Consider the following 12,076-nt stretch of genomic DNA (forward strand, 5'->3'; position numbering starts at 1 on the left):
ACCCCAGTAGCAATGAGTACACCTGGTGCCCAGTTCTTGGTTTCTAAATACCTTGCTCCCATGAAAGCAATCAGAGACCCCCGAGGAAATGGTTGATTCCAGACCCGGAGCAAAGAAAATACAAACGAGCCTCGAACATGTTGTGGTAACTAAGAATAAAGAATTGCTCAAAATGATGGGTACATGTCAGTAGGAAACAAGTTCCAAACTAAAAGAGCTCCCAATGGCCAAATATGGTACGATCTGAGAAGCAAAATAAATAATGATAGTATTGGATTATAGTTCACAAAATATAGTAAGTGTACTTGAGTCCATGGTGATGTAAATAATTCAATAAATGGGGGGGACAGCCCTTAGAGAATGATGCCAATTGATAAATGAAGAAGGAAAGAGGGAAATAGAAAATCACTATTAAAACATTACAATAATTGTTGCAGCAAGATCCAGTGGTGGATGTTAAAAGTGGTGGGCAAAAATTTGTGGAGAAACAGATTATTTCCACAGTCTCAGAGTATCTTCCTCAAGGTCCTTATTAATCACAATGGGAAAAGTCATGACCTTACAGCAGAGAAACCCAGCAGACACTTAGACCAGGTGATCAAAGTTAACGTCAGCGGTGGTAACATGTTAGCACCATGAACCCCATTATATGATGCACTAAGGAAGGTGTGGTATTACTTCTTAGATATCCTTGCCAGAATCGCATAACCTCGATCTAATCAAGAGAAAATATCAGGCAAACTCAAATTGAAGGACATTCTCAAAATAACTGGCCTGTGCTCTTCAAATACCAAGGTCAGTAACATCAAGGGAAGACTTAGAAACCATCACAGATCGGAGGAGACTAAGGTGACAGGACATCTAAATGCAACGTGGGGGGCGCCTGGGTGTCTCAGTCAGTAAGGCATCCGACTCTTGACTTCAGCGAAGGTCATGATCCCAGGGTCGTGGGGCCAGCCCTGCCAGGGTCATACGGTCGAGCCCCGCGAGTGGCTCCGTGCTGAACGTGGAGCCTGCTTGAGATTCTCTCTCTCCCTCTCTCTCTGCCCCACCCCCACTCGTGTGCTCTCACTCTTCAAAAAATAAAATAAAATAAATGCGATGTGGGATTCCAGATTGGACTCTTAAACAGAAAAAAAAAAAATGACATGAGGGGAAAAGTGGTGCCATTCGAATGATTTCTGTAGCTCGCTTGCTAAAATTGTACCAGTTTTAATTTCCTGGGTTTGAGAATTTTAGGATGGCCTTGTAAGGTGCTAACATTAGGGGGAAGCTGGGTATAGAGTATATGGCAGCTCTCTGTACTATGTTTGCAACCGTTCCCTATGTCTCAAATCATTGGCAAATAGAAGGTAAAACCCAAAAAGACAGACAAATCTGCCTCCCCTTCTGAAGCCATCTTTCTGATGGGGACAACAGAAAATAAAGAATAAACGTAACAGTCGATTAAAAAAAAAACAACAATGAAACGCACCTTCCCAGGAAATACTGTGAAAACCTAGGGTCACACACAATCTTAAGCCTTCTCGGGGATAAATGGACTTACATTCCTGCACTTCCGTAGTTTCTGTTCGCTGGCCTGGGTTGCTGTGGGTGGTGCTTTCACGGACCCTCGCTGAGGTTTTGACATTCGTATGAATATACGGAGCCTTAAAAAATTTGAATCAGGTGTGACGAGGACTGAAACTCACCCCTTTCAGTTTCTTTTGATGGAATCCTCTCGAAATCAATTGTCCTTTTCACCCCTTCCCAGGAATATATCTCACTGAGGAGATTTCCACTGATGTACATCTCTTAGAAAAGAAGGCAGGGTCTTGGTCCCCAGGAGGAATTGGGCCTGGGCTTCTGAGGAGACCTTAGTCCAATCTGTGCACAGATCAACTTCTTTCATGTGAAAGTTTAATTTTGAAAATTCAAAGGTAATACAGGGGAATTACAAAAAAATTTGAAAAACACAGAAAAGGAAAGAAAAAATTCACCCAAATCGCATTCCCTCTCCTTCCCCTAGAGACTACTATCTACTTTTTGATGCATTGTCTGTTCTGTGCAGCTCAGGACCATGCCGTGTGTGTAATTGTGCAACATGCCTCTTACATTCAGAACACAACAGTTTTTGGGAGTATCACAAACCTTTTGTAAGCATAACTGTAATGATTGAACAGTATTTCTTCGTGTGCCTGTGGACCCAGTACATCCCCTGGTTTGGATGTTTCATTTGCAGACTGACTCCTTGCTAAATGATGCCAGCTATTGGCGAGTTTTGCGGAGAAGTATGTGATGGAGAGGAGTGGACACTGGGCTTGAAGCAGGAGACATGGGTTAGAAGTTGGACTCTGTTCCTTATAAGCCTTTCAAACTGTGTTCTGCTCATTTCCCCCCTCTGCTCTTTTTTGTTAGAGGCAAAAATGCCATCACTGATCCACAGTCCCCAGGGTTTCTTCAAGCTCTAACACTCTATGAGAAGAACATTTATTTTAGTTTAAAACTTTTGTGAGGTTTGCAGCAATTTTCAAAATCTTGTCTGTCCCTGTGTCAATGTTGACACTGATATTTACATGTCGATACATCAAAGTTTATATAGGTCATATTTCTATAGTTCAAAATGTCAGGTAATGGCACCCACATGATTTTGTTTTGCCAGTAGGCACATTCTTTGGCACCTGGGAACTCTACAAAACTTTCGAAGATTTATATGTCATCTCCCACGTGTAGAGAAAGCCCCTGTTTATACACTACAATAGCCACATAGTCTTAACCACATTGACTGTTGAGTGAAATTCTGCTCATGGTCCAAGAGGAATACCAGGTCTTGATCAACGGACTCGCCTTGAAAAGTTTGTTCCTTATTTTACGGTTACCTTCAAGTCTCATTGAGGTTGTGCACTTGTCCGTATAAACTGTCCTGATGCCTCTTCAGCCTTAGAAAATGTTCACTGTAAACAGAATTCTTGCAGAAAGGTTTTATCATTATTGTATCAGTGAATTTCGAGGAACTACACTATGTTGAGTGCGACGCATAGGTTCTAAGCCTGTTAATACAGACTAATGTATCTGAAAAAATAAAGCCCACTCACTAAAAATATGTGTTAGGTTGAAAGCAGGTACTGTAGCCAAAACTGTGGCATGTGAGAATATGGAAGGAAACTACCAGGTACCACATCCATCCTCCGCTAGCTCTGGCATATGGGAGCACGAGATTTTTTGTCAAAAAAAGATTTTCTTCACACACGCCACATTTATTTCTGACGCATTTGAGCAAAGTAGGCCAGAGTTTGCCTGCTCTGGAGGTAGACTATGGTTGCCATTTGGCCGAAGCGAAACATCTGCTCAAACGCGGCTCCGCAAATCAGAAACGGGAGGGATGAATTCTATCCCGCTAGAAATCAAAAGAGGGATTTGGGAAAACAGAAAGCATGTAGGTCCTGTGTTGGCAGGATTTTCGTAACATTTACTGTGTAAAGTATACCGTGTTGGAGAAAACGCGCATTATTGATGAGATGAATGGAAAACGAAGGTATGGTCAGAGCGTTTCTTTCTTCAGAGCCTGTGGCTTTGTTTTTGGTTTTATTCTTTAATTGAGAACTACTTTGGCACTTCACACTCAACAGAGCCAGTAGAATTCCTTCCAGGAAGTCCTGCTTTAAATAAGGTAAATTGCATGTGTTTTCTAAGGAGAGCTTGTTGTTTCCCTGTTCAAGCAGTGCCATGGGGCAAAGTGTCTACATAACGTGGGACCTTTTGGAGCCGAATGAACACTTGTTGACAGTTATTGACTTAGAGACTGTCAATCCTCAGAACAAACAACAGCCTCAACAATTCTCTTATAGACTGTCGGGTGGAAATTTACACTTTCTCCAAAGGATTATAGTTTCCTTAATTGATAGTTCAAATAACAAGTATTTTATAATGTAATTAAAAAATGGCACAAGATGCAATGGCTTGAGATTTCAGGATGGCATGATGTGCGTATTCAGCTGGGACTCAGATGTGTGGTTATGGTTCTGGCTCAGTTATAACTAGCTGTATGATCTTGGTGAGCCATCTGGGCCTCTGTTGGGTTAGAGATAATCAGTAAGGTTCCTGGTCGTGTTGATATTCAATGATTCTATGATCTATAAAACTGAATGATGACAGGAAAGCAAAAGGCCATCTTGGGGGCATCATCCTGCCGATAAATTCAAACTTAAGTAAAAAACATCATGCTCTAATAAGTAAGGCCACAAAGTCTAGCGAGTTGACATACGGCAGGGCTAACGGAGGCTCTAGGGTGACACCCTGAAGGGTTGTGGGGGGAGGGACGTGGCCCTCTTCTTGGCGTAGTCTGTCAGAGGAAGTAGCTTTGGACTGGAGGACACCTTTTGATTAGATCCCTGGTAGCAAGGCAAAGTAGACTATTGGGTAGAGATGGGCAGGGCCCCCACTTTGCTTCTTCACAGTAGATCCTGTTATCATTGGCGGTAGCCCCAGAGGTGTGTGATTCATTTAGGTGGCTGTAGGTTTAGGAAAGAAAGAGCCTAAGCGCGGCCACTGGGTAAGTGTTGGAAAGCCTTCTCGGCCACGCATCTGCTCCCGTCCAGCCGACCCCGAGTCTCTCCTACATCACCCTGATCTGGTTCAACTGCTGTGAAAAGAGGAAGGGTGAACCACCAAGTGGCTGGACAGCACGGCCTCTTTGGAGCAGCAGTTCTCAGGAGGTCAGATGATCAGCCAAACTTTCCAGACGCTGATGCCTCTGTCCCCCCTTTCCCCATGGAACAACTGCACTGATTGTTCCTCTGATGCCCATCCATGAAACTTTTGGTTAAAAGGTGAGTAAGTTCTCGGGATCTAATGTTCAGCTGATGTATAGGGATCTAATGGTCGCTATAGATAATGGCACTGTACTATATACTTGAAATTTGCTAAAAGAGTACATCTTAAGTGCTCACACACACACACACACACACACACACACAACACACGCACAAATGGTTACCATATGAGGTGATGGATGTGTTAATTGGCTCGACTGTGATAATCATTTCACGATATATACGAATATCAAACCATCACTTTGTATACCTTAAATATATACAATTTTTAAAAAATGTTTAGTTTTGAGAGAGAGAGAGAGAGAGAAAGCATGAGTCAGGTAGGGGAAGAGAGAGATGGGGACAGAGGATCTGAAGTGGGATCTTTTGCTGATAGCAGAAAGCCCGATGTGGGGCTTGAACTCATGAACCATGAGACCATGACCTCAGCCAAAGTCGGACGCTTAACCCACTGAGCCACCCAGGTGCCCCAATATGTACCATTTTTATTTCTCAATTATACCTCAGTAAAGCTGAAAGAAAGAAGAGTATGTCAAAGCATGAAGGACTTATCAGTGACTTCCACTTCTTGAAAATAGAAAGGCAGACCAGCTGAAAGTTTACTGTAGGCAGTCATTTTATTTTTTTCTAATGCCATTGCTAAGGATTTGATTCTTAGCAACTTAATAGAAAAATAAAGGTTTCACATGATGCTAAGAACCAGGAAGCTTTAAACAAACACACTGATTTAAAACTCTTAAATGTTTCAATATGAAAATCAATAACCTGAATGCTTTCCAAAAAATGATTACTAAGTAAAAATAAGTTTGTATGTCCTAATATTATTTTGACAGGATCCAAACTTGCAGCTCCTTAACCAGACTCTGTACCCCACGGGGTGTGCGCCCCTTTGCCAAACAAACAGAAACAGAAACAAAAACAAAAACAGAAACGTGAAGGAAAGCCCTACAAACACAGCCAGTGCACTTAGCACAGCTGATCTCACCTGAGCAGCCTCTGACACAGCAGCCGGAGGGATAAAGAGAGTAGGCATTTGTAGGAGGCTTTTTACCGTTTACAAAGCACTTTCAGAGACATTAGGTTCCCTCTCTCTGGCCACCGGGAAGATGCTTAACTTCCTTCTGGAATCCAGCCCTTCAACCTTGCAGAGTGGGCTCCGGGAAGAGAATCTTGGCACTCACATGCTGAATGGGTTTATGAGAGCTGCCCAGGGACAGGGCTCCGAACTCCAGGAAGCAGATTTCCCAATCCCCGGATCAGGATTGGAGATGATTGACCTGGGTAATCGAGGCGACTCTTCGCTTTGCCTCTCTCATCATTATAAGTTACCAATCTGCATTTGGTCGCGGACGGAGGTGGCGGGTGGCAGGGGGCGGGGGGGGGGGGGGGTGTTGTCTAAAGGGACCTCAAAACAAGGAGCCCTAGAATGTCCGAGCGGGAGTGTTTCCAACTCCCTTAATCTGTAGACAAGGGGATGGAACCCTCAAGAAGTCGGGAGAGAGCTGCAGACTCCGTTGTACAGCAGCAAGGTCTACGCAGAAGAGAATTCCCCAGTGCGGTCTCACAGCCAGGCCACCGTGCACTCCCCCACAGTCAGCCTAAAGACTGTCTCAAACCTAGATTTCTAATCTCCAGGAAAAAGACCCATCTGAGTCTCCTTAAATGATGAAGCAAGAATTGCTCCACCATCTTCTTGTTTCCTGTGGCCGGACTGACTTTCTTTAGTCTGAGGGCATCGTTCAGCCAACTGCCTCTCCCCCAGGTCAGCCACGGTTGAGATCCGGGAAATTGCACCATGAGAATTTTTGTTTTTTAATCCAACAGTTAACTGATGCCAATGCAGCCCCCAAGTTCCAGAGTGGTAGAGCCCATGGCAGTGGGAGAAGGAGAAGATAATGGTCCCTTCCTTGCTTCCTCCCCACTCTCCACCCCCCCCCCCCCACCTACAGTGAGAGGAAAGCCTTTGCTCGAGTAGAGTGGAGGCTGTGGGGCAGCACGGATTAGACCTGAGCCTTGGCAGCAATCCAACTTGGGGACGACACCTGGCTGTGGCACTTAGGAGCTCTGTAACCCTGGGCAAGTACTCAGCCTCTGAGAGCCTCAGCTTCCCCTTGCAAGATATGCATAATAGTAGCCCCTACCTTGGAGAGTCCTGGCAAGGAGTACATGCAATAATGTAGGTACAATGCTTAGCATAGCTCCTGGTCCATAATAAAAGCTCAGTCAACATCATCTCTTTATTCTTATGCTAAAGATGTACAAAGAGTCACAGGAATGTACCACAGAAAATCGTGACAGCATCACCTTCACTACCGGACACCGAATTAAGCAGTGATTAAGCAGTAAGATAAAGTTAACGGGAGTGGATATTTAGGACCCAGTAGGCACCCAGAGCCAGGGACTATGGAAGATTTCTGAGATGGGGTCACCGTCTGCAATAATCAGACAGTCCGAGAGTAGGGACTTTCCCTTGTGATACATGATTGAGGTCCAAAGTCAAAGTGGTAGAACCAGAAGTTGGGAAAAATATTACACACGTGTATTCATGAGGCTCATCCTAAATTCAGAGGGCTGTCCCGATCTAATTTCACATCGACTCCTGGGATTGCCACCCTCACAGAGAGCGGGTGGATAGACCCTGCAGGGACTCGCTACACGTCAGATCCCGTGCCGGGCTTTGACGACACGGACCTGGGCCCTGCCCTCATGTGGCTTCCAGTTTCTGGGAGCACTTGCACGGAACAAATACAGATATTCTGAAGTTAGAAAGGGTCGAAATGCTCCTTCGACGAGAATCATTCTGGATTGTCTCACCCACATGTGCTAACGGCCTCAGATTCGGAGAATCACACTGGTCCCTTCCAAACTCATGACAGCACCAGGCCGCTCTACCGAGGAAAATCCAGTTGCGGAAGGTGATGCTTCCCAAATGGAGCCCATGGAATTCTCTCAAGCAGGCTTCCTCAGATGAGTTGTTACCTTGGTCAGGATTTCCTCCTAGAGAGAGTAACTGGGCCTGACGCACACCAGGTCGGAAACAAATGCTTAATATTTTAAGTGGAAATCGGAGGCGTGACAGGATGACATACGTATCACGCGATGTGTTCATTTCTTGGAACCGACATCAACAGTGAAACTTTCTTAAATTAATCTTAACTGTAGACACTATCTACCAGAACCTGTGTGATGGTGCCTTTACTCCACCTGTTAAGAATCAAAGATTTCAAGTTCTTTGAAATGAAGATTAGTACCCGGAGGCTCCAAATTAAATTCCTTTAAAAGTAGCTCAAGTCAGGGGCACCTGGTGGCTCAGTTGGCTAAGCATCCCACCTCGGCTCAGGTCGTGATCTCAAGGTCCGTGCGTTCGAGCCCCACGTTGGACTGTGTGCTGACAGCTCAGAGCCTGGAGCCTGTTTTGGATTCTGTGTCTCTCTCTCTCTCTCTCTCTCTCTGCCCCTCCCCTGCTCATGCAGCGTCTCTCTCTAAAAAATAAATAAACATTAAAAACATTTTTTTTAAGTAACTCAAGTCAAAAAATGTCCCTTTGGAAAGTCTGAGAATTGGCATTTCTACACAATCAAGCATCTTAAAAAATGATTTCTGGTTTTACCTCAAGAGATTGAGTCACGAAGTCTGTTTTGATTCTTTTCTCTCTGAAAAGGTGGCTTTCTCTGGGGCCAGTGGCCCTCCCAGGAGGTTCTTTGGGTCAGGGTTTTTGAATAGGGGGGTTCGGTGAGGTGTGGAGGGGGCCTGGTCACAGAGAATAGGAGAAGCCAGCAGAGAGAGGAGGGTCCGAGTTGGAGAGGCTGCAGCTTCTGGAATATTGGGTTGAACTAAGAGTGGTGTGGCCAGATCAGAGAGGGGCTTTTCCAGGCAAAGCCTGGACCGCAGCCTGGCCCAGAGGAGTCTTCCGTAGCTAAGATGCCCTGGGGAGTGGAAGAGGAGGGAAGTGAGCTGACCCCAGGGAGTAGGTGGCTGAGCCACCAGTCTGACGGCAGCGGTTGGCTCTGCCTGCGGACAGCCTTTTTCACGTTCTGTTGCTACTGCCCCCCCTGCAACCTGCCTTCCCTTTCCTCCCGCCAGCGCGCCTGAGGAAGCGTGGCTTGGAGGCGTATCTGCAGATCCATAAGGAGCTGGCTTGTAAGGCTCTGGGGCCCCATCAGAGCCCGAGAGGGGCAGGAAGACGAGGAAGGGAGAAGGCCAGCTGCTCCCCACCTGGGAGCCGACAATGCCAGTGAGTGCGTGCTGGGCCTGGGCAGCCTGGCCAGCCTTGGGGACAGCCCGGCCCCTTCCTGCTGCCAGTCTCAGGCCCTCCCTGTTCCAGGAGGGTGGCTGGGAGCGAGCCCCTTCCGCCCAGTCCAGCCTTACCACCCCCCCTCCTCCTGGTTTCGATCTCGGGAAGAGAAAGCCCCCCGTCCCTTTTCTGAAGCAGCGGCACACCCCACTTGTCTCTTCTCTCCTTCCCGCGGGCACTTCTGTGCCGAGTGCTGCCTCTTGCTGGCTCCTTCTGCTTCTGCTTGGTCGTCCCGCTGATTGGGAAGAAAGTGCACCAGTGGGTTGATGGGGGGGCTGCAACTCTTAAAGGAGCAGCTTTATTTCGGTAGGAAATGTATTTCCCCAGCACTTTGTGTATATATTTTTGTCTTTCCACAATCAATATAATCTGGTGAGAAAAGTGAATACAAAGTGACCATTATCACCACATTTAAATGTTAATTGTAGACGTTCTGGTTTTCCTCTAAGGATTTTCTAGCAGATCGAGCACTAGCCCAGGCAACAATCATTATTAGCAATCAAATCCAATTTGGGAGTCATTTACTGAGGGCACAAAGGTTGGGGGCCACGGATCTGAGCAGGGCAGTCCCTGCCGCCTCAAGGGCTCACAGGCTAGGGCTGAAGACTGGAATTCCCACGAACAAACAAGCCCCAGAGAGAATCTGAAAATCGCCTGCACCAATTTTGCCCATAGCTCTTCTACCCTGGAGTCTTTGACCAGAAGAGTTCGCAAGAAGCCAAACCGATAAGACGATTTGAAATGTTGTCTTCCCATGGCTGCTCGTTGGGCTGGTGTGCAGTCAGCTGGTATTTGTAAAGAACTCGGTTTTGTGCAAAATAAACATTTGAGCAGGGCCTTCAGTGGATGCTGGTGTAGCCATCTCAGTGCCTGGTTTCTGTGTGTTCCTGCCGTGCTTTCTTTGTCACACAAAGATTGCAAAAGAGGTGACCCTCCGGCCCCTTGGAGTTCAGATTCTGGAGTTCAGATTCTGAAGGCGTCCATTTCTTCAAAGCTGTGGCACTCTACCTCATTTAGCCGCACACGGGCTTCCCAGAGTCTGGGTCCAGTGCAGTTCCCCCTCTAGGAGAAATGTCACATCTTGAGCAGAGTATCCAGTCTCAGTGCCTCCGTTTCTCCTGGGGGGGGGGGGGGGAGGAAAGCAAAGCTATCTGGATGATTTTGAGAATGTGAGATAATATTAGGGAAGCACAGTCACACAGAAAGGAGAATGGCCAGAGTCGCAAGAGCCAGATGGCCGCTGGATCAAGTCTGTTTTTACGGATGAAGAAAATGAGCCCCAGAGAAGAGACTTTGCTCAGTCACAGAGTCGCTGATAGGATCAGAACTGGCACCTTGCTCCTACTGCTGTTCCTAAGAGAGTCCTAGACTTAAGCCTTCAATAATGCACTTACACGATTCCCTCTGTATAACCACACGAAGGAGGCAAGCGAGATGTCCGGGACCCCAGAGTACTACCTTTCTTGAAACGCCACAGCCGGGTCCCGCCCCTTCCGACACCCCCGGTCCGTTTCGAGGCCAGGAAGCCTTCCCTGAGGGCATTGGCCAAAGGGAGGCACCCTGTCCTGGAGCGCCACTAGAGGCTTGCGCGAGGGAGGAAACTGCATCTGGAGAGGAAGATTCTCCGGCCAGAAGGGAGCCGGGCCGCCGGTGGGTGGGCTCGTGGGCACACATCCAGCGCCTTCCCCATTTCCCAGAGGACGAAAGAGCATTAGTCCTCTGGCCCGGGCACGTGGCGGCTGTGCGGGGAAGGTGGTAGTGCAACCGAATTTCCCAGCGTCGTGACCCCGCACCCAGAGTTCACGCAGGGGCCGCCACTCACGCCCACCCTTGCAGCCCACGGGATCCAGGGCCCGGAGCTCGCCGACCTACTGGGTGCGCACCGCGCCCGGCAGCCTGGCACGGCACTGCGGCACGCCCGGTGACACGATGAAGGTGACCGCCTTCTCCTTCCCGGCCCCGCGTGCTCTGCGCCGCGGGCCCGAGGGATGCTCGGGCCCGCCAAAGTTTGCTCCGGCGCTCGGGAGCCGGAGCAGAGTCCCCGGGGCTGCGGGGGTCGACCCCCGTCCCCGCGGCGGTTAGTGCGCTCTTTTCTGGTTCCAAACAGTAACTCCCGCGGTGGGACTGGGCGGGGGCTCGGGGGGGGGCTCCCTCCTCGGAGCCTGTGCCCCGAGCGCCCCCCTCCCCTTCCCGCACCCCTGCGGGGCCGCCCCTCGGGCTCGGGCCAGGGTCCCCAGCTGGGCGGCCGCTGTCACCAGCTGATTTTGACAGGGTGGGGGGGTCCCGGGCGGCGCGGGCGGGCGCGGCGAGCCCCCTGCCAGATCCCGGGCCGATAACGTGCCGGCTCCATGTCGCGGCTTCGGGCTGCCCAGGCTCCGCCCCCTGTGAGTGTGTAAGTGTGTGATGCTGCCGCGGCCGCCGCCGCCGCCTGTGCAGCCGCCGCCGCCGCCGCCGCCGCTGCCGCCCCGGCTGCCGCGCCGCGCCGCGCCGCCGCCGCTACCCCCGGCCGCCCCCGCCGCCGCCGCCGCCGCCGCCGCCGCCGCCGCCGCCGCCGCCGCCCCGCAGCCCGCCAGGCGGGCGGCCCCGCCGGCCCGAGCCCCCAGCGCCTGCCGCCGCAGCGTCGGGGCGCTGGGCGCGCGGGCAGCCGCGGAGCGAGCGGACCCGAGCGGGCGGCCGGGCACTCGCCCGCCCGGTGCCACCGCCGCCGCCGCTCCGGAGCGCAGGACCGGGCACCGCCGGCGCCCGCCGCCGCCGCCGATGCGGCCTGGGCACTTTTAGCCGGGCGGGAGTGCCGGAGAGCCGGGCCGCCGAGAGCAGCGAGCGAGCCGCGCCGAGAGCCGCGCCGACCCGCCGCGAGCAGGGACGGACGCCCGCCCGCCGCCGCCGCCGCCGCCGCCGCCCGGCCGCTATGGATCTATTCGACTTTTTCAGGGACTGGGACTTGGAGCAGCAGTGGTAGGTGTTGATCTCT

At 50.1% G+C, this 12,076-nt stretch overlaps 1 protein-coding gene across 1 annotated transcript in view; it reads left to right on the plus strand.

Moving 5' to 3' along the window:
- The first annotated feature begins 11,670 nt into the window (after positions 1-11,670).
- AFF2 (ALF transcription elongation factor 2) overlaps positions 11,671-12,076 on the plus strand; it is a 454,379-nt gene continuing 453,973 nt past the window's right edge. Inside the window, exon 1 of the mRNA XM_053891974.1 lies at positions 11,671-12,060. Coding sequence (XP_053747949.1) covers positions 12,014-12,060 — 47 coding nt within the window. The 5' untranslated portion in view covers positions 11,671-12,013. The remainder of the gene's footprint in view (positions 12,061-12,076) is intronic.

This window comes from Panthera pardus, unplaced genomic scaffold (assembly GCF_024362965.1).
Source record: "Panthera pardus isolate Hobbes unplaced genomic scaffold, ASM2436296v1 HiC_scaffold_27, whole genome shotgun sequence".
NCBI lineage: Eukaryota > Metazoa > Chordata > Mammalia > Carnivora > Felidae > Panthera > Panthera pardus.